General features: G+C 47.3%; 1 protein-coding gene across 2 annotated transcripts; it reads right to left on the bottom strand.

Annotated features, from left to right (window-relative positions):
* Positions 1 to 3859: 3859 nt before the first annotated feature.
* Positions 3860 to 19334, bottom strand: LOC126516798 (carbonic anhydrase 2-like). Of its 2 annotated transcripts, none has more exons than XM_055064314.2 (7): positions 18425 to 19334; positions 15096 to 15137; positions 11335 to 11514; positions 9597 to 9751; positions 7150 to 7242; positions 5273 to 5503; positions 3860 to 4816 (listed from the first exon to the last, which is right to left on the bottom strand). In XM_055064314.2, exons 1-7 carry the CDS (start codon positions 18507 to 18509, stop codon positions 4634 to 4636), a joined length of 969 nt encoding a protein of 322 aa, XP_054920289.1. In that variant the 5' UTR covers positions 18510 to 19334; the 3' UTR covers positions 3860 to 4633. The 2 variants fall into 2 exon arrangements, with proteins under 2 accessions (XP_054920289.1, XP_050022863.1); XM_050166906.3 differs by having other exon boundaries at positions 15096 to 15140; positions 18425 to 19331.
* Positions 19335 to 23292: the final 3958 nt, after the last annotated feature.

The raw sequence follows: 23292 nt of genomic DNA, 5'->3' as shown, positions 1-23292 counted from the left end.
CGAAGCGTGAAGTCCTTGTCAACAGCTTTATAGGTGAACGGAAGAAGTGGAACATAATATCTGATAGTAACAAGACTACCACAGCGCCCATTGGCTGAACACGATGATGATTGATGATGATTCAATGGCACCCCCTTTGAAACGGGGCGGTGAAAAATGGTCACCTAGCCTGCTTGATTTATTTAGGTATGCTGTACATGTTTTTTATCTAGCATTTTTGTGTACTTCTCCTTAATCTTTTTATTCCCTTCAAAATCTACTTGTACCGCTAGCCATGACTGTAGATCCGGTCGTATCAATCTCTTCCCCGATTTTTTTTCAACCAGTACTCTAAACGTCTCTTGCTTATCTCGACTGCTCACCAGTTGACGCTTCCGTCCACTTTAAACCCACGCGCTTCTGGAAGGTGTATGATACCTACGGTTCTCTCTGGGTAAATCCCTTCGCATTCCATTAGGATGTGCCGAGTGGTCTCCGGATTTTTGCTGCAGCATACACACGCCTCACCTTGCTGCGAATATTTGCTCCGGTATGTTTTTGTCCTGGGGTAACCGGCTCGCGCCTCAAATAGCAAGGCCCTGCCCTTTGTCTTATCGTACAGATTTTCCCTGCTAATTTCTTTCTTCTCATTCTTGTGAATCTCCATGGTCCTTTTTGTTTACATTCTTTGCATCCAATTACCTGTCTCTGTTCCTCTCGCTTTCCTTCTGATGGCTCCTGGACGTCTATTGACACCTTGAATTACACTGCACTTGGCTGCCAGCTTTCTTGACTTCATCCATTCTGTGTCCACTGTTTTCACGTGCAGATACTCGTACACTTTAGCAGCCCATTTATTTTGAGCCATGTTCCCGAGTATTTCTTCAAAACGAATTTTGTTCTGCGCTTCTCTGACTTCAAAAGAGGCCCAAACCATATGTCACCCTGCACCAACTCATTTGTGGTTTTACCGTGGGCTCCCAAAGCCAACCGGCCTATCGATCTTTGTTTAACTTCCAGCCCAGACAAGATATCCGATTTTAAGCATATAATGGTATTTGCGAATGTTAGCGCTATCACCATTACTCCTTTCCAGATTTCACACACAACCTCATACTTGTTGTGGCCCCACAGGGATCTGCGTTTCATTATCGCAGCATTCCGCTTCCCCTTTATCTTCAAATTCTCTTGGTGGGTGCTTGAGTAAGTATTTCCTTCGTTTATGTATGCGCCGAGGTATTTATATTGTTCGACTATGGGTATGATTTGCTGTTGAATTGACACCACGTAATTACTCGTATCTTCATTAAAGATCACAATGCCCGATTCCACTGTGCTAACCTTGAGGCCTAGATTCGTCGCTGCATTGCCACTGATATTCGCGAGTGTCTGTAAATCTCTATTATTGTCCGCTAGTGGCACTATATGCCGTCCGCATACATCAGTCCAGGGAGCTTCTGTTGCACCACTTGTCCATTACGCATGTAGGGTAAATCAAACCTAAATTCGCTGTTTTCCAGTTGTCTTTCTATGCCCTTAACATAAAGCGTGAACAACACAGACAGAGAACATCCTTGCTTCAGTCCTTGGTGAATTCCCACCACTTCATTACCTTTTCGACCTTCCCATACAACTAGTGCTCGGTTGTGCCTATATATCTCCCTCAGCAGCTCCCCGAAATCGTCCTCTATGCTTTCGTTCTTGAGAATATCCCATAACAACTTCCTGTCTGCGTTGCTATAGGCTCCTTGAATATCTAGAAATGTTATCGATAATGGTCTAGTCTGAGTTACTGAAATATCTATGCACTGAGTTAGTACAAACATATTATTCTCTAAGCGTCTGCCTGGCCTGAACCCGTTCTGCAGTTCCCCTAGCACATTATTTTTTCTACACCCACTTCGACAGTTCCAATTTTATGGCTTGCATTGCCATTCTATATATCACCGACGTTACTGTAACTGGCCTGTACCAGCTTGTCTTATCCTTATCACCTTTGCCTTTGTAGATGAGGTTCATCTTGCTTTCACGACATCTAACCGGAATTTTCTTCGTTCTAATCAGTTGCTCTATGGCATTAGTCAACAGTGTCTTGCTCGTTGGACCGAGGTTTTTGATTAGCTGCATTGAGATTTAATCGAGCCCTGCTGCCGTATTATTAGAGATATTTTCTTCTGATTTTTTCCCAATAGAAGCTTTCTATGTTAAATTTTGCTCTCTCAGGCTTCTCTGTTGTTGCTAGATCTGTTTGAATCTAAACTACGCTTTCTTTCATGTCCACGTTATCCCTAATAACGTCTGTGATGTACTGCATTGCATCGTCTCCTTCGTATACGTTACCGCCTTCTTACCTTGTAGCCGTTTGCACATTTTTAGTTGGACCTCCGAGTTCTCTTATACGATTCCAGAATCTCTTTGCGGCGCCTTTGTCTCTTTTGCGAATGTAGTGCACTCAACGTTCACTTGCGCCTTTAATTTTCTCTTGCACGAGCTCCCTCGCCACCCTCTTCTTTTCTCGGTATTTGTTCCATCTAAGGGGAACCTCTTCCTCGTGTAATCCCCAACTTTGTGGCTTCCCGATGATCCCTAGACGCCCGCCTACGCTCTTCTATAGCTTTCCTTATTGTCTCGTTCTACCACTTACGTGGTTTCCTCTTTCCAATCCAACAATTTTTTTTTTGCCGTGTCTGTTTTATTTCCTGCTGCATAACGTCTACCAGTTTCTTATATTCCCAGAATGCTGTATAAAAGGCCTCCATTTCGTTCTGTATGCTTTTTGCGATGCCTGTTATTTGCTCTTCATTCATATTTAGAAATTCTCGTGCTATTGCTTCGTGTTTTGTGTTACTATTTCTCGCAAAATTTAACGTTAAACGTGTGCGATCGTTACCCAGGCTATTTTTCCATGTTCATCTATTATCATTTGATCTGGTAGGCCATTTGCGAGACTAAGGCGTAGTCTATACATGACTGCCTGTTTCCACATTGCAACGTTACCCGTCCCCGACACTTGCTCTCCCTGTTAAGTGCTATAAGGTTCTGTTAATCACACAGATCCAGCACAAGAGAACCGTTGTAGTCAGTATATTCATCTCAACCATCCATGTGCATGTTCATATCTCCCGCTAATATCACCTGGCCGGATTTCTTGAACTCATTGATATCGCTTCTAACGCAATCAATCAATTCCTTATCTGCTATCGCTACCTGTCCATAGGTATAAGCTATACTCCCAGCTACATCTTTTTGTCTTTCCACATGTGGCTAATCCATAAATGCTCCTTACATGTCTATTTTACTCTTTGCCACTTCAGACCTCGCCTAATTAGCATGCCCACGCCTCCGCTGTTCCTTGACCCAGTCATTCTGTTGCACCCTTCCCATACAAATTTGCCAACAACACAGCGCGCCAAGATGTCGCCACCACCCTGATGCTCCCGTATGAGTCTCCGGTGTGTACCGCGGCAATACGATAGTTGTAATGCGTATTGGTCAAGCCGAAGAAGCACGGCTACCCCGAGTACGCGTCATCGTTCTATAGACACCAGGGTCTACAGCGAAACCATATACTGCATTCGCAGCGCAGAACACATATGGTTCTGTTTGCACAACGCTAATTGTAGCCCGTGCTTGCACGAGCTGCTTACAAAACGTTAAACTGCACACAGGCACCGTTTCAGAGCCCGAGGGCCACTTGCGGGTAAAGGGACGCCAGAAGCAGTCGGTCGGTCAAAATTTGGTTGTTTCAATCTCGTTCTGTTGAGCTTTCAGGCCGCCCGACTGTGTTGTTAGCGACTACAAGGTCGCGTGGTTTCTGAACTTTGTCGCTATAAAGTACCTGTAATTACAAGCTAACGAGGGAATGTTACAATACAGAGTCTAATGACATATTGATTTATTTATTGTGGATTGGAAATGTTGACAACAGACACAGTATATACGTCGACGGCTTCCATACACAACGTCAAATTGCTAAATGAATGAACCGACCCATCGCTGTGGCGCTGTGGAGCTATGAGCGCGAGGTGACGGGTTCGAATCATGACAGCAGCGGCAGCATTTCAGTGGGAATGAAATGTAAAAAAAGAAAAAAAAAGTTTGTGTAGTTAGATTTGTGTGCACCAGATGCTCTAAAGTAATCCGGGGCCCTCCACTATGGAGTCTCTCATATGTCCCAGTTTTTACTTTGGGACATCCAACCAAATGCATCAATAAATAAATAAATCATTCGATCATGCAATCGAAGCAGCTGACCCCGGACGGACACCGCTGACGGCAACACGCACCGCCAAAGCAGATCGATGCGGTGACGTAGCAGCTTGGCCCTTGTAAAGGAAGCGTTAAGCCAAGAAAGTATCACGAAAGTCTCGTACTATAAGCTACATTGGTACACTGCTGAATGCCTGAATGCATGTTACGAAAGGTTGGCCCTCAAACGCTTTTACGACTTTCTTCTTTTTTATATAAAAGGAAGTAAATTTAGCGCAGACAAGCCAAGATATCGCGCAATCCATTGACGCCATTGGTGCAGCTGTCTCGACGCGATCCGAAAGATGGAAAGCCTTGTCCAATGCTTCACCAATAAGTATAATCACTCCTCTGCCGCGAAGGAATGCTGACGCTGAGTTTCGAAACGGCGATTTAGCGATCTAGCCTATCTCACTTTCTCCGACGTAGGCTTTCCCTTCCGCGGCCCTTTAACGTTGACTGGGACGATCAGAAAGTTCCTGTAGACGTCCCGTCCGTGTAGTGGCATGGTAGGCCGGAAGTTGTTCACCAAGCGCTCCTTGCCATCTTTGTCCACGCTTTCAGCTTCCAGATGACGAAATGCCCTCAACTGCGAAGAAAACACGGGCTAAATATGTGGCTGACATTCTGTGAAAGGCACTTTGGTGGGTGGGTGAGTAAGTGGGCGAGTGAAACAACTTTATTCGGTCCACAATAGACGCGACTAAACTCAGCGTCACCTGGCTAGAAAAAAATAAACGTAACGCAGGTCCCACGCACTGTGGGGACCGGCCCCTCGCCACTAGCTGCCACCCTCCTCTCCACAAGAAAGCGTTGCCGTAGAAAAAAGATCCCCGTACTTTTACTGACTGCAATTTTTTTTAACCGAATTACAGTGAACAGTTGTCTGAAATTCGAGCTATGCATGCAGACTGTTTGCGTGCGAACGTATTGCCACCAGGCCGTACCTGAAAAACCGCTCAATTTTTCCAGCGTGGAAAAATAAATGTCTGTGCTCTGCTCCACTGTACACTTCAATCGTTACGTTATCTTTTTTTTTACTTGCCTGTCCTTCGCTTATTTTAGCCGGTCTCTTGAGCACCGCCCACGTGACTGCCTCGGCACAGGGGGGCGTCGTGAGGGAGCCCTTGTAGAAGTAGGCCTGTCTCGGGTTACTCGGGAGAAGGTCCGACAGTGAGATCGCCTTGGACAGCTTCGCTCGCTTGGTCCGCAGCTTGATCATACGGTCCAGCGAGTAGACGACGCTGTTCAACGCTCGGTTGTCGCGCCGATAGACCTGCGAAGACGCCGACGCTCTTACACACACGCACACACGCACACGCACACGCACACACGCACACACACACACACGCACACACACAAACAATTAAATTATGGGGTTTTACGTGCCAAAGCCACTTTCTGATTATGAGGCGCGCCGTAGTGGAGGACTCCGGAAATTTCGACCACCTGGAGCTCTTTAACGTGCACCTAAATCTAAGTACCACGGGTGTTTTCGCATTTCGCACACATCGAAATGCGGCCGCCGCGGCCGGGATTCGATCCCGCGACCTCGTGCTCAGCAGCCCAACACCATAGCCACTGAGCAACCACGGCGGGTCAAAAGCAGGCGCAACTCAAGGACCACAAACGACAGCGCCCAGATTCGCGAGGCTGTTCGTTCAAGAAAAAGTACCGGCCGTGATATAGAAGTAGCGCACTTACATCTGACACGCACACGTAGGAAGGACTACTGCTTTATTGCTCAAAGGGACTTTGATTATCCATAGAGTGGAAATCCAAAAATGTTAGCCTTGTTCTTGTGTTTCTTGTGTGTGCGTTTTACTCTGCACAGGTCTCGTTCGCGCCTCACTCATCAGAGCACGCGCGCTTATCGAGGGACACTACAAAAAGGCGGGTCTTTTGAGCAATAAAGCAGTACAGTTGCAGTCCAGCGCCTCTGTGTGTCCTTTTTATGCGTGCGTGTACGTGTCAGATGTATACGTGCGCTGCTTCAGTATCATGGCTCACCAACTAGCCCGTCAGTATCTTCTCGGTACCAGCCTGTAAAGATAAAAGCGGACGAGGTGGGCGGCGAGCGACAAGCAGTTCTTGACAACGAAAAGTTTTGTGTTATTAAGCCCCTGAACCAGCGATCCTCAAGTATGGGAAGTAGAGAAATCAACGCGTAAAACGTGTTATAAAACACATTTCCTCCTTGTAACGAACTTCAGAATCATGAACAATTGGTTCATTGGCTGGCGAGTGTATACGGCTGGTCGCGCAGGTCTGTAACGCTATACGGACGGGGTGCATGCTCGAAAGATACAGGAGAGAGAGAGAGAGCGATGTTTTTTTTCTTTTTAAACGGGCAGATTGTCTTATAAAAAAAAAGGCCATGAGCGTGTAGCGAACGTGAGGTCCTTGTAGATAGGTTCTATTTCGAGGAGGGCATAATTTACCGTCGAATAACGTGAATAACAGAACGCCAATTCAGACGCAAAAAAAAAAAAAAAGTCGCAGTTTCGCCCGAATGGTGAAGCATCGATTGCGATAATAAATTAGTAGACAGCTATACGAAGCAAGAATAATAGTTTTCATCGGCCATATAGACTTGCAAACATTGGCTTTCCTCTGAAAAAAAAAAGGATGAGAGGAAAGTTAAGCCGTGAGTGTCGATGAAGCAGTGGAGAAAGCGATGACATCGATAGAGCGCCTGTGGAGGTGCGTCGTCTTGTACGGATCCTGTGCAACGACCTCTGCATTGTCATAGACTTAATTATTTGTCATGTATCAGCGGATTCCACCCCCCCTCCCCTCAATATTTTGCCGGACTCTGACCTGGCCTACAACTCAATCCCTGGCATACAAATCAGCTTACGCAAATGATTAGCGCTTACGAAGCCGTAACGACTACTATACACTATAGATGGAAGACGGTACCTTGAAGATCACGCCGATGACCAAGAGACCGTCCTGGTGTCTGTACGCCTCCTCAGCTGTGGCGTACTTCGTGTTAGTGTGTACCAGGTGCATCTGAAACACAGCAGGCGAGCAGCAACACTGAGTGACAATTTGACAACTAATAACAGACAATCCGGTATTGACAAGTGATGCGATGCCCGCCTTGTATGAATAGGATCACGTGCGGGGGTACCTTCATTTCAGCCACAGGATGGTTTTATTATACGAGTCGCACCTGCAGTGGTGGACTTTTGCAGGAATGCGCTTAGCCGGGCTGCATGATTAGTCTTTAACTATAACACATATGAGGTTTATGCCGTAAACCGAAACTTTAGCACTACATGCAATACTAATAACCATTGCGTTTCAATCGGATACGCACAACCAAATCTGCGACAAATCACACAGGGCAATTTTTACGTCTGCAGTCTATCGTCTCCTGCTCACCTCGGTATATTTACGTTGTGAGGCTCGGTTCGACGTGCATCACCAGCTATGAAGCACCAAGATCAGATTCAGACAGGAGAACGATGGCAGCCTAACGTATCGACGGAGCCCTTAATTGCTTTGACTTGACCGATTTCCAGGCGCTTTGCTGCGTGCACAGACAGTATTCCCTCTATCCCGCTTTCCTCTTTCCGTTCCCCTTTCCCTTCCCCCAGTGTAGGGTAGCAAACCGGACGCCCGTTTGGCTGACCTTCCTTCCATTCCTCTCTTTGCTATCTCTCTCTCGGCGTGACGAAATTACGGCTTGACGATAATCCCCGACATTACCTCGCGGCTGCATGCCATTACTCGGTTGTATATGACCGTTAGTCTAACAAGCGTCACGTCAGGCAAAGTATTTAAAAAATAAATAAAGAGTACGTTGCAGGCTTGCGCGACCTTCAGAATCACAAGCCGATTTACGCTGCTGAGCGCGACAGTCGTGGCCTTGTCATGTCGAAGCAAGAAGTCGTCCGTAATTCACTTCGCTGACGCGCGTGGGCCTTGTGGGTAAAGGCCCTTCGGTTTCATTTGAGAGTCCTTCAAGGGGGCAGGCATATGCTATCGTGCAGACAGTCAGAGAGGAATGGAGCTGTTTCGAGTATTCTTCTTACCACGTACATTGGAGCGCGTGTTTGCACATTATTTTACCGCGTGTCCCAGCCAAGCTGTTTAATGAAAAAAAGAAATATAATAAAACGAATTGCTCGAAGATAGGATTATAATGCATTCGGTGCTCATCAGAGGTCATCAGAGGTCTGACTACCGAATGCCGTAGCAAAAATTTAAACTGCGCGAACTAGCGAACACAGGGAGAACATGACACAAGGACATGCCATGTCCTTGGGTCATGCCCTCTCCGTGGTCTCTAGTTCGCGCTGTTTAAACTTTTGTTAAGCTTCACCAACTCCCCTAACAATAAGTTTTATAGTCATACCTTGAAATACATTTCCGAAATCTCTCTCTTTTAACAGCTTGGCTAACGTCAGCTGGGACACTCTATGAGACTTGTTTCAAATTTATGTGACAGCCAGGGTAGCAAATTGGATATTTATTTTCCGGTTAACCTCCCTGCCTTTCTCATCTATTTTATTTCTCTCTCTCTCTCTCTCTCTCTCTATGTAACAGCATTTTGCTTTTTTTCTTCGCATGACGTTCAGTTGCATTTCTTTCTTTTTTTAAGTTGTGTAGTTTCGCGTCTGATTTCCCTCCACCTGCATTTTTGTCTCCGAATTTGAATATGTTGCTATCTTCCCCACCATGTCCCGAATGCCGATTCGCACTATCGGCAAAAGAAATGGATTATTCGCACAAAACTCCACAAAACTCGCACAAGAACGTCTCGTTGAAGTTAAGTTTCCTGACAATACGCGGAAATTTCGGAGCTCTTCAGCGAACAAGGGCGCCCATTGTATTATGTGAAGACTATATACCTTTAGCTTTAGCTACATCTGCAGTTTCTTTACATTTATGCGTGAGAATCCCTCAGTAATGCCTATAATATTCGTCCGCGTTGTTATATCTCGGCTTTCTACCTGCAAAAACGCAAGCTCGTTGTTCACTATCCTTCAGTAACGGTTCGTAATGGTTTAAGGGTATCCCATCAATATTTTCAATCTTTTTCGCTCCTGCTACATTAATTTCTTTCGTATTAAATGAAGGAATAAACTGATTTGGGACGCGTTTAGTGATGTGATAGCTACATAGCGTGTCTCCCGTTATAGTTAATACAATAGCAATTAGAACTGCAGGGATCGCATGTACTTTGAGTTACAGCACGTACGTGAACCGAGTTCTATAGTGCCTCTTGTGTGTCCCGCACTACGAAGACGCTTATAACTTTTCTGAGAGACACCGCGGTCTCAACGACAAACTTTACTTCTGTCACAGTTGCACCGATCCCTAGCGCTCGCAATTAAAGGAGTCCTTGACGGACTCACCTCCATGGCGTGGGCTTCACCGTCGATATGGTGTTCGGTGCCCAGCGTAGAGTCGGATCCCCAGTGGAAGTGGAACTGGTTGAACCTGTACACGCCAGGCAGGCCTCTGGCAGTCACTGTCGCGCTGCTACCTCCCTTCGGGGCGGCCACCAAAACTGCATGCACGTTATGTGCGTTTTGGGGAACGACACCCACGTCCGCATACATGCAATACCGTTAGCGTGTAATAGTGCTGCGTGAATGAGCACAAACCACAACATCGGTTGCTACAGCTAGAACGTTAAAGGGACACTAAAAAAAGCAACACTAGCTCGCTTTAGACTCGTCCGGTACGTATTATGTAAAAACTATACTTTTTAATCGGTGGAAAACAGCTGAAATTGTTATTGACGAAAACGAACGTGGAACTTCCCTTTCGATTGAATTTCGCGCCGAGACCTCATTGCCGGTATACGTCAATGTCGCGTCACGAATTTCAAGCTATTCGTTTCGTATTTAGGGCCTCTAAGGAGAGGGAAACGTTCTCAAAATTTTCTTGGTTGCCCCTCCGGTTGCTCTGACATGCAATGCAGTTCGTATACTTGCCGGTAAACAGTTAACACCACCAGAGTGGACACTGTCCAAGATCATGACGTCACGGCAAACTGCGCCGTGCGGCGACTACACGGTCGTCCTTTGTGACTACATCAAGCCCGGCCCTCTCATGAAAAGTGCGATCGTTTCGCCATTGCCGAAGCGTAAACCTGCCGATGGAGCCTATAACTTAATAGGCCGCTGTACGTCCTTTCAATGAGACCGTCTAAACCTCTGAGATGGTGCGAATTGTTGTTGTTGTTTGAAGTATATATTTACAATACAGAGTGCGGTTCCTAGCGAACAGTTTCCTAGAAAAATAAAAGGATCGCACAGAGCAGTCCACATGAAGGAGTTATCTTCGAGCACGTTCGGCGCAAAATTCTGCTATCATTCGTGACCCAACTATAATAACACAACGCATTGTTTTCTCGCGTTATGTTCCTGCCGCCGAAAGCAAGCAGTATAAGTACTCTCTCATCTCCCTATACTTAGAGACGCACTAACGTATAGGCAACACTAGCTCAGTTCAACGAGCTCGACAGTAGCTCAGCACGTATAGGCGCGTACAACGAAGTATGCGTATACCGAAGGCGCAACGCGACCGAGCAGCGAGCCGCCGCGGGGGCAGCATTTATTGCGACTATATTATATATGTCACCTACCTGTGTCGGGCCCCTCGGTTAACCCCCTTTCTTCTCGTTTATTGCATAACGAGGGTCTCGAATACGGCAACATTGGTGCCTTCGGGTAGCACGTGTGGGTTTATTGACCAGTTGCCTTCACCCAAAAAGATCACCGTCTCGTGACGCCTGCGGCAGAAGGGATGTTCCACGTCCGCCGCCAAGGTCTGTGAGTGGTGGCGCTGGCTAACACTCCCAGGGTTCTACTAGGACACACAAATACCCAAGAAAGTGGATGGGGATACGGCGCCGCGGTAGCTCAATTGGTAGAGCATCGCATGCGGAATGCGAAAGTTGTGGGATCGTAGACTGTTTTTTCATGCACTTTCATTTCCATCAATCTATATCGTTTGTTTGTTTCATTTATTAAGCACAAGTAATTTCCCCTATGTTGTCCTTAGTGTCAGTGTTTGTTGGCTTCTGAAGATATGACTAATAAAAATCGGGCCCCTCGGTTAGCCCCCTTTCTTCTCGTTTGTTACCTGTGTGACCGTTGTTCACAACGAAGGCGTCCCGCAGGTCTTTTGCGTAGCCGGAGTATCGGAGCAGGCCCAGCGAGATGTTGAACCTGGTCTCGTGCGTTCTGATGTTGATGGGCGACTGGAATTTGCCGCCACACTGGTTCAACCCGCCCATGGGAAGATCGGCCCACTCGTCAGTTCCTGCGCGGATCGGTGGCGGTCACGTGACGGCATATACTTAGTGCCGCACATCGCAACTACAGGGTGTGTTAAAACTGGAGGCATATTGGAATGGTGGAATTTTCGTTGCGAACTGAATATGGATATTCCGGAATAAACGGCTACGAACCTCAAAATCGGCCGTAATAGACGCATATAAACTATCGAAAAAAAAATAAAGAAATATGGCAGTAAGCTTTGCACGACGCCCATCAAAGTTCTAATCAAGAATAGTAATATACGTGTGCTTCCCAGCTAAGGCGCATCCTTTATTTCTTTTATTTTTCTTTTGGGGTCTTTTACTTGCCACAGTACTTCGGTACCGTTCAGGGCTGCGACATTGCGCTACTGAGCTCCACGTTCATGGAAGGTTCGATATACCAGCAGTGGCGGCGGCCACGTTTGGGTGAGGAAGGAATACGAATACGCTCGTGCACTTAGGTTTAGATGCACGTTAAAGTAAGTGGTCAAAATCAAGCTGAATACGTGGTCAAAATCAAGCTGAAGTTCTCTTCAGCTTGATTTTGAAGTTCTCAGCTTGAAGTTCTCTTCAGCTTGATTCAGCCCCCCAACTACGGCGTGGCTATTAAGTATAACCACGGTTCCGATGCGCAAAACATCCGATCTTCTTTTTTTTTTTACGTCGTCTTCTTTTCTTTTTCTCTCTCGTTGCGCTTTCGTCTGTCCACGACAGCACTACGAATGAATATATACCCGCAGCGGTGGCTTATTGACTACAGGCGCTAATTGTGCTGCCGAGAACGACGTCGCGGGGAACCAACCCCGTCCGCAGCGGCCCCATTTCGATGAGGGCGAAAACGCCCGCGCGGCCGTGCATTGGACGCGCGCGAAAGGTCAACAGGCAATTAAAAATCAACCCGGAGTCCTCCAGTGCGGCGTGCCTCATGATCAATATCGTGGCGCTTTGGCAAGTAAACTCCCAGAATCTTTTTTACGTTGAAAGAAAGGAAGGAACAAAGAAAGAAATAATTAATGAATTCTTTGTGCGGTCGTTGCTTGTTGCATCGCAAACGAAAGTGCGTGTGCGTGCGTGCGTGCGTGCGCGTGCGTGTGTGTGTGTGTGTGTGTGTGTGTGTGTGTGTGTGTGTGTGTGTGTGTGTGTGTGTGTGTGTGTGTGTGTGTGTGTGTGTGTGTGTGTGTGTTTGTGTGTGTGTGTGTGCGTGCGCGTGCGTGCGTGCGCGCTGCGACGTTTATTTTTTCTTTATTTGCATACACTTTTTTTACATCTGTGTCTCCTCCACCCTGCTGCAGGCAGTAAGCAAAGACGGGTTATTCCGTCCAAGCCGCGCGAAGCTTCGCAGATTGCCGCACATATTCGCATTGTCACGCTTCGCGGTGTTTCGCGGCTCAAAAGTGAGCGACGTAATCTAACTCGGCATTGCCCGCTCGAACGCATCTCTCAACGCGAATCTTTACATTTCGCGACAGCACAGGGCAGCTCAACAACTAAACAACTGCATCGTCAAAAGCAACGTCAACAACACATCAACAAAGACAACGAAGACACAACAAAGACAACAACAACGACTAAAAAGACGAGAACGAAAATGATGACGACGACGACAACAAAAAACAAAAGCAACAATAACAACAACAACAACTATGAGCAAGCTCGTAGAGGAATCCCAACCAGCCAACCAACAATGACTAGGAATTTAAGTAGCCTGCTTCGTAGCTCGAACAATAGCTGTAGCCCCACAACAACTGACAAAACTGACTGACAGTGAAAGTTTTTTCCTGTGGGAGCGAAGGGATGACAAGGCTGGGCCAGGATTACACTTTTGTATACTGTGCAGATGCTTCACCCGTATGCGACAGGAGGACAGTTGCTGAGTACGCGTCCCCGTCCACGGGCACAATAATCTTGTCGACCGATCGATCACATATACATCTATATATACACAAGTCTGCTACGGATGAGGTGCGACAGCTTGAATTTGTGCACGAGGATGTTTGAGCGCTAAAGTTGGTTTAGTTTCCCCCGAAATATATATTCCTACAATATATATTCTTTTTCGTCTTTCACACTAAATGTTCACTCCTACAACTCTTGTAAAACTCTTGCTTGGGCTAGCTGGTTCATGCTTGAATGGCGCCGGTCCAGTCGTTTGTGTTCTTCTGTCCTGGTCTATCGCCCTTACTCTTTACTCCTATAACTCTTAACCAGTTTTCTTAGTCTGACCGCACTTGCTAGACGGTGGATACAAAAACAACAACAAACAAACAAACAAAAACAAAGAAATCAATAGCCCGTGGCTTTGCACGAAGCCTTTGAACGAACATTGCCGCAAACCACTGGGGTGTAAGAATATTCGAAATTTTTCGAGTAACGAATTCAATATTGTCCTATCCGGTTCGGTCCTCTAATTGTAGAGTCACTATTCGCAAACACGAATATTTTTCGATGGTTTTCAAATACTTTCCACAGCCAACTGTGCGCAATCAAGCATGACGCCGAAACAAACGTGCGATAACTTTTATCCCGGCTATAGCGAACATGAAGATGTGTCGCTCAGGGAGCCATGGGCTGTTTAGGTGAAGCCGCGGTCGTTCACACTCGAATTTGTTTCACATATGACGTTCGGCAGTGGGTATTGTTTGGTGCTACTTATGTACGCTGCACCTGTCTTCTCGCTTTGGATAACATCTGAATACAATTTCATTGCAAAATTATTTCGTTTACTAGTCTCTCCACCAGCCGCGATCATTCCAACTAAATAAGAAAAAATAATAATAATAAGCATGTGCGTTTTTTTTTCTATGCCATCTACACAACGACACGCTTTTTCGATTTAGTGTCGCAGGTGCTAACGGTGCTAAGTCCTAACGGGTTCGTAAGCTTGCCCTTTAAACCTTCTAAAACGAGCTGCTGGGCTATTTAGTTATGATTTCAGCTCATAAATAGGGCATAAAAGACATGAACGAGAACCATAGAACAAGCGTCCTCTCCTTCTCGTACATGTACGTCTTCTTTTTGCTATTCTTGAAGTTGAATTTTCAAAATTTATCCTGATGATGAACGTATGTGCATTATCAGTTTACTCAGTGGTTACTCAGTGATAAGGCCGACTCGCTAACCACTCGGTTACCGCGATCAAAGAACAGTACCTACTGTAGTTCAGATATAAGACTTCCCTGAACCCATTGCCAATAGCTTTTCTATTCCTTATGTACAGCTCCGTGGTTGGCCCAGGAACGTATTGTATCTTAGTTGTTGTTGTTTGTTTGTTTATTTGTTTGTCCTTTAAGTATGGCACGTACCAACGAAGGCGGTTTCACAAAAGTTCGCACTGGAAACAACATGAAATGACTGTTCCCGGTCGCTAACCTAATGTTAATGATAGCACCAATAATTGAGCTTGCGGCGCATCCATCTGTTCAATTCGCGACGTCGTTATCATCGTCACCGCTTCCGTATAGCCTCCTTCCCCAGCATTTAGGTCCACTACAGGGCAGTGACCTCTCAAGTTACGCCTGTTCCCGCGTCATCCGAAGCCATTCAAGGCGATGTATGTGTGCAGCAAAAAATAAGCAGCACTTGCCTTTCGCTCCGTAACTCCAGCCGACGCCTTTGTGACTTCCGGCTGCTGACGGAAGAAAGACGAAACACGGAAACATGAGCACGCGATAAGAGAGAGAGAGAGAGAAATGCTTTCCGATTGCGTTAAAGGACAAGGAATGGCGTTGCCGCAATTTTCGCTCGCAAATACGAAACGCGAACGAAACTGTCCAACTACAAACACACACATACACACAAAAAGTGCGCGAGCTTTCACCGATTAATTTTGTTTAGCCGTAAATCTGTTTGTATACCGGCAGGGAGCCGTGCACCGCATGCCTAGTTCTAATCAAACACGTTAATATGTCGCGAACCTCAGGGAAGAACTTCACATTGTGCTGTTCAGCGATCTGTAGATTTTTTTTTTTTTTTTGCGCTTTCATTGACGAAACTGCGGCGCGGTGTCACGGTGGCAATGGCGTTGAGCTGCCGAAGTTGCGGGTTAGATTCCCGTCCTCGGCGCGATGTGCATTTAGACGGAGCAAGGACGCACTTCGCGCCGCGATCTGGGCGCACGTTAAAGAACCTCTATGTGTTCAAAATTAATCCAGAGCCCAGCACTATGGCTTCCCTTGGTATACCGACTGCGCAGTTTCGGAACTTGAAAGCCCCACATTTATTACAGCGAAGCTGTATATGGCGAGCCGATTCGTCCGTCCGTCCGTCTTTCGCCTGTTCGCCGAAAAGTCCCCCGGCGCAACCCCATGCGCATGCGCGAAAAAAAAAAAAAAAAGGAGAGGCGCGTTATTGGCTGTCCCAGTAGTGACGTCGTTGCTCTCCGTCGCAGCCGAGCGCGCGCGCAGCACTTCGTCTCCGGCTCCGAAATGGGTACACCACGCGTCATACGTACTCCTGAGGAGCAGGCAGCTTTCGATCAGCAACGCCGCGAACAGAACCGGGAACCAGCTCGTCTACGGCTTGCCGATGCTGCAGCCCGGGAACAAGAACAGGCTCGTGCAGCCGAGCGCCAGCAGCAACTGCGTACCGAGGGTCCGGCAGCCTACCGAGCCGTCGTTTAATGAACCGTCGGGATTAACCCAGTGATGAACACCGGGACCGCATGTTTCAGCTTCGCTGGTTAACCAGCTGTACGGAGCGCTTCGGCGGCGACTTCTCTTTATTTTTTTTTTTTTTCATTTGAGAACGATAGAGTGCAGTGCACAGCGCCAATAGTACAGGGTGAAGTATCTGCGAAATTTAACGTCACAAGTAAGGCGAGCGTTCAAATTTCGTCACCGAAGTTACACGCGCGCGTCGAAATAAGCGATCGGTATAGTAACCACGTTTACCTCCAGGAAGCTGTTCAATGCTGCGAGTAGCGCCCGTGCGCTCCACTTTTGTCCTCGTCTTCACTAAGCGCTAAACTACTGCCAGTCATATACAGATAGCTGCGTCTACCGTTGCCTATACCGCGAGTCTGCTGGTTGTGGTAGGCGCGTTATTATATTCGCCCTCAGCCTTTTATCGTAAGGAACACGAGCTGAGACGCGTATTACTTCGTCCACGAATTGCCGTCTGTAGCTCGATGAGAAATAACAAAACGCTTTCTTCTCTTTTTTTTAATTCTGCCCACGTGTGCATGCGTGCAAGCGACGTCATATAGGCTTCTTGTACACAAACGTGATGCTGCATGTCTATAATACCAGGCGTCCAGCTAATGTTAGACAAACTGTTCAAAGAAGAAAAAAAGATATTAAGAAGGTCGCGGTAGGAGATAAGATTGTAAGGATCTACGGTGTTCGATCGCCAGAGGTCTGGTGATTGAACACCGTAGATCTTAAAATCCTATCTTCCATCATGTTTTTATTTCTCGAAAAATTTTTTCCTTTGTGATCTGATTATGAGCTGGGGCACGTTATATATACAGGAGGCTGCGGTCGTGGTCATGACCAGCGTGAGATAATTATTGCCACCTGGCTTTCGCCGTGCACGTTGGCGCACCCATGTAACACGGGCAAAATAATAGAAATAAATAAATAAATAAGAAAGAACGAGTCACACACGCATGCAAGCTGCTTATTGCCTTACATTATATATAATTCTATTCACGTGGTCCTACATGGACATACCAAATGGCGTTAGACCTTAATTAATGCTGCTCGCAGAATAAAGCGTTATCATAACACATCCGGACGCCTTAGGCGTACTATCGATTCCGATGTTAGCAGCTACGGCTGCACACAGAAAATTATGTTTCTCAAGTAAAGTAAAACTATTCTACATAAACGCATGTTTTTAGAGTGCCTTCACTGGCATTTATTGCTCGAAAATATTTTAGGTGATACATTGCAGTTGCGAACAAACTTAACGCAGTCGGTGAAGTTGTCATCACCATGGCGTTTATTGTAGTAAACAATGTACGAGAATCAGCAACTTTAGAAATGTTCACATCAAGAAACTTAGAGTCCTAGCAGACTTGATACACAGTAGTAAGGAATCAGTGGATTGTAATTACTTTACTCAAATACGTAATTGACCACAGTGATGAAATGCTGCTCCGCGAAACTAATCGAACAATTACTAAAAGGTATAATAATTTGCTTTTGCTCACAGCATTGTATTGGTGTGCACAAATGGGGCAAATAAAACGAGCTGGCCTGATTATTTTAGCGCGTCCTCTGCACCCCTAATTCACACTGTTCATGGTCACTAACATTCGCTTATCAACGATTTATGGGTCGTCTCACCCATACTGACTGCCCTGGCTTATCTGTCTGGATATGTGCATATTCACAACTATGTGAATGCATATACACGTGAATAGAGCTCGACCGCAGCCGTCAATTCTACAGTAGTCACCGCCAAATTCAAATTTTGAGGTTTTACGTGCCAAGACCACAATCTGATTATGAGGCATGCCGTACTGGCGGACTTCGGATTAATTTTGACCACTTCTTTAGCGTGTACCCAATGCACATTACACGGGCGGTTTCTGATCCCGTCAAAACGGGGCTGCATGCCGCAGCCTGGATCGAACCGGCGACCTCGTGTTCAGGAGCGCGGCAGGTCTTAAGACACGATAAAACGTGCCTTAAGTAACGTAACATTATTCCACATAACGTACATCTATTAATGTATTTAATGAAATTTCTCGCACTTTCAAACAGCTAATTAAACTTTAGGGTATGACATCGCGATTTGCAAGCTTACCGCACTCAATGCAGCTCACCGAAACCACGGCGAAATGTTACCGTTCAAAATGCACGTGCAGCGTCAACTTCACCTATAAATCCGTTAGGAAACCGAAGGTACTACACGTTCAATAGCTTTAACCTCGCTCTCGCGGGTAACACAGGTACCATAAGTACTCACATGCGCCGATGACAAGGAGCCACCAGCAGCAGCAGCAAGGAATCCATGTCGCGAAACCCTTTCGCTCGTTAGCAGGAAAAGCCATGGCAGTGAAGGTACTCGTCCTCGCTCGACACGATACCGTTCGGCAAGCCTCGACCGTCTGAGTGGGCCGTCTTCCGCTAGCGCGCAGGGGCCTGGCCGTGTTTTGTCTTTCGGCCTGTTTTATTATATGTATAGTTTTTTTTTCTATTCCACGCACGCCGCGAACCTAACGCATTCAAGCGAGGCGGCACTGTGAACCAGTCCCTGCGCGAGAGGCAAAAGCAAGAGCCTATTTGGACCGCAAAGTAGCACGCAAGAACACCTAAATGACAGCCGTTGGTCCACTGCACTGTTTTTTCCTGCGCCTACACAGCTGTTCGTAGGCGCTACGTAGCAAATTTAAGGGTACGGAATGGACAGGAAGAAATAGAAACGTCGCCGCGATTTGCCTATGCGCACCGCCGTATAAGCTAGACGCCAACAGATGCGCAGTGGAGCGCTTGTCAACTCCTTTCCATCATGCAACGGGGGCCCGTTCTCAAACGACGTTTCAAAAGGAATCCGCAGGCCGGCGAGCCGCCCCTTCTCGGTAGTTGCGCGCAGCAGCGGGCGACGCGCTTCGTCTGCTCCTTGCACGACAGGAAGTAGTCCCGCATTCGGCTGCCCGGGCAAGTTTAGGGCCAACTTTCCCTGGCTTTGCCAGCTACCGAGAACGTCTCGTTCTCTCACGGCTTTAACCTTACAGATCCATGAACAAGCCTGCGTATTCAGAGATAAGCATCGTGAGGGAGTTGGTCGGGCAGCGGATAGCTCTAGAAATAGTGCGCCCTACGGCTGGCCCTGTTAACGCAGATTTCCAGACGGTTTTTATGCACGCGAAGTGCAGACGACGCTATTCCTTGTTCGTCCACCTCCGTTAATTCTATAGCCCCTTTCATTCGTTTGCGTATTCCCTTTCCACGCTGATTATCTCGACAGGTGGTGGTACGGTACGGTGCACGCAACTACGTTTACGCGCAAACGTCCGGCCGCCCCACTTTCGCACTTTCTATTTTTACCCTCGGACCGGTCGTAGTTGCTGCCGATTGCCTTTGTCTCGAGAACAGCGCGCACTGTTTTCCACGCGAGACGTCCGAGGCTCTGCGCGTATCATTTCAGCGGTAGCCACGCGTGGATGCGCATCGAGCCGCCATCAGTCTTCGTCGAACGCCCGTAAACTTTTAAGCCCGTGGTAACGTCTTTCAACCAGGCCGTGTGTATGCAGATATATTGCGCTCCCGCCAAGTCATTCGTTAGCGAAGGCATGCAAGAAGCAAGTTCCGCAGAATCAGCGAGAGCGCGAAGGGCGCCGTAGCAGACGACAAGCGGCTGCAAGTGACTTCCTAATTTACTACACGCTCCACGTCGCCTTAACTAACAACACCCCCCCCCCCCCCCCACCTCCTAACTGCATCGTTTCCAACTATACCTATAGTTGCGTTTAACCGCAGCTGACGTCAAAGCGCTCGTGTACCGCGTCGCAATATATAAGTTTTGTTTTCGTTTACTATTAGTGATTTATTATTGTTATCGTTCTTTCTTTTTTGCTGTGCCAAAATTTTAAAGTTACAATTCCCTAAATAATGGCGAGGACGGCACTGCATTATAGCCAACTAAGATCATCTAGGAAGTTGATTACCATAACTTCATTAATCGTGCACGTAGCTGCGAAAATTGCTCTACCAGTAGGCTGCCAATCTGCACACTGGAATAGTGAGCATATAGTCACCGTCACTAAATTTGTTATATTGTCACAATAAAAATCGGATTTATATTGTTACAATATAACAAATTTAGTGCAGCTAAAAAGAAAAATAAAGCGCCTTGTATGTATACATTTTACACGTTACAATCGAGAGTTCTTAGATCAACGTTGAATGAGGCGCACGTATTTGTAATGGATACGATATCTAACGATTTCAATTACTGCAGGCGTGAAGAAGGAAGCAGGCGGCATCCGTCAAAGGCGAACTAAGCAAGTGCGTGGTATACGCTGTAATGGTGTACGTCCAAGGCACGTGCTTCCTTCACTGATTTGGATAAGCACCAGCTATAGAGTTAGCATACGCATACCAATTATTTATATGGAACCAGCCGATGCACTTACAGCGCTGCATAACGCCGAAATGGCGTACCGTTTCGTTTGCGCCCCCTGATGACGTCAAGATTATGTTTCCTCCACCCATGGAGTAAAGAAACAAAATAGGAGAAGCCTTGAGGTTACGTTTTTGAAGTCGGTGTCACTTTGAAGTCGGTGCAGCCTTTTTGGTGCACCATCTCCCGTTGCGCCTCCAATCAGCTCGCCGGAGCGGATAGGCGGGAACTTTGAACTTGCATTGCTACGAGCCGTGTGTGCTGCCGACGCTCTTCAGGAGAGGGCATACGAAACTTCCGTAAATGTTTTCGTGAAGAAGACGCCCTGCTGTGCTTTTTCCGTGGCACGTTGAAGACGACAGACGATCACCCACGCCATGATTATACTGGAGTGTGTCTGTTGCTGACTAACAACTCACACTCGCAGACCCAAAGCACAACTTTCAAGCTTACACACCACGCTCCGAAGTCAGGTTGTCTCGCTAATAGAACATGTGCTGGGAGAAGGACACGGGCCGAAAACGACCTCACTTTTCAGAGGCCTAGAGCAGCAGCGAGAGCTTAAGGAGCGGGATTGCTATGGCAACGATGACGTTTGGAGTACCAGTCACAGTGGCCCTTTGCGAAAAACAGCGCATGACTTCCGCCACACTTTTCTCCAATACGTCCGTGCTGACCGGGGCCTCTCGTATGCTTTCCTTCCTCCATGCCTCCGCCCGAATGACATCTTGTGGAGCTAACACAGGAGTGTACAGTTGTTCGTGCCGCAGCTGCGCATGCAGCAATCGATGCGACAGCTAACGTCTGCCTCGCCGTGGCTGCGCATCAAATTTCTCGGCGACATCCGAGAATCGGTCGGTCCGCGAATCTGAAAGCCGAGCCGATGTTCAGACGTACAAGTGCTTGCAACATTATTCGCAAGAGAGCAATCGTAGGGTCGGTATGTTAGGTCGTTTGCGGATCAAATTGCAACTATTATATCTTTTTTTTTGTACCCGAAATCGTGCTGGCGGACGCCGCGGTCCGCAGTGCAGAGAGAAAGGCACGGACGTGCCCGGTTAGCTAGCTTCCATGCACACTTGGAGAGTGGAAAAGATAAATAAGACAATTATAATAAAATAATAATAAAGACGTAGTAAGTGGGAACACTGACACCGAGGAATGTTCGGTAACAGTGAGAAGCGTTCGTACGGTCCAGTCGCCTTCAAGAAGCAGAATAGGGCTTTTTTATTTTGTTGCCTTCCGTGCCTGCAGGAGTGTCTATAGCATATATAGCATAGGCCAAGGTCCCAGGATATCTTCCTTCGAGAGCGCGGTCTGCCATCCAAGCGGCTAAGGTCTATAGCTCGCAGAGTAAATCGTCGAACGTCCAAGGATGGGCAGTGTGGCAAAGAAATAGGGTGCGCGCCACTGCCTCGTCACATCCTCAGAAAAATTGCACGCGGCACTTCTGGCCATTAGCAATGCATAGACATTCGTCTAAATGCGACGCCCAACCACATTCGATACACAGTAAAGTTGTTTCACGACGGTTGAAGCCTGGAGGCAAGCCAGGTCTCAAGTGAAGGTCGAGACAATACAAACGCGGCGGTTGGTAAAACCCGGTGAATTCCATTCACACTACCGAGGCTTTCACACCTATAACCTTGCTCGGAGGCTAATTTTCCGTCCTTTAAGTGCGGGCACTTTTGTATGTAACCTATATACTGTATTAAGTTAACGACCTCCACGGCACATTCAAGGGCGTCGTTTCCGTGCTCTAGTGAATCGGCAGGTACGCAGTGTTCTTCCGGCTTCGGCGGCCGCGCCGCGCTTTTCTGGCAAACTCTACTTTCAAAGTGTTAACTGCTCGCCTGGCTATTTAGGCCGGCGTGCACCACGTGACTGCCGTTAATTCCTAGTACGGACGGCGCGTCGCTCGAACTCGCCGTGTCGCGCGATCGATCGAATTAATGGCTAACTATAAATAAACGTTTGCTGCAAGAAGGGGGGGGGGGGGGATCGCCACTATCGTACAGACGCCAACACATTGCCAAGGAGTCGCGCGCGGCTTGCAGCCTCTATGACAGACGTCACAGCTGCTGCTACCGCATAGTGCCAGCTGCAGGCAGACAAGTCATAGAACCACAGAAAGTTGAGCTATAGGTGGTATGGATACATCGTGAAAGAAGGTATATATGGTTTGCAGACGCGCACACGGTGGTCCAGGAGACACAAACGTCGACCATTCTTAGTCGGAGTTTGTGTTTTCTGGACCTCGCGTTTGTGTTGTCTGCGTGACTCTCGCGTTCATGTCAGCGCGCTAATTACCTCCATTCCCAACCCTCCGTTGTCCTCGTGGGAGGCCGCTCTTCGGGCCACTTGCTAGGATGACCAGCTCTGGCTCGTGGACCGTGCTTGCCTAGAGATGTCGGTCAGGACGTCTAGGGGCCCAACCACAGTCAAATAAATCCAATAAAGCTTTGTCCATCCTATTCGTACTGCGGTTAACAATGGACATTAACTCTGTGTTATTTATGTATTTGTTGGAGTGTCCTGAGGGACGGTCCGTCAGAGCGAAATTCCGCGCGACTGGCCACTCGAAGCACTTTGCGCGTATTCGCGGGCGTATTTCACGCTCGGAAGGACACTTTTATGTAGCGTCTGTTGAGCAACAGAAAGTTGTATAGGGAGTTTTTCATGCTGCTCTACAATTTTCTCATTGACACTTT

The sequence above is a fragment of the Dermacentor andersoni genome, chromosome 3, assembly GCF_023375885.2.
Source record: "Dermacentor andersoni chromosome 3, qqDerAnde1_hic_scaffold, whole genome shotgun sequence".
Classification (NCBI taxonomy): Eukaryota; Metazoa; Arthropoda; class Arachnida; order Ixodida; family Ixodidae; genus Dermacentor; species Dermacentor andersoni.
The sequence above is the reverse complement of the archived record's forward strand: the minus strand, read 5'-3'. Positions and strand labels throughout refer to the sequence as shown.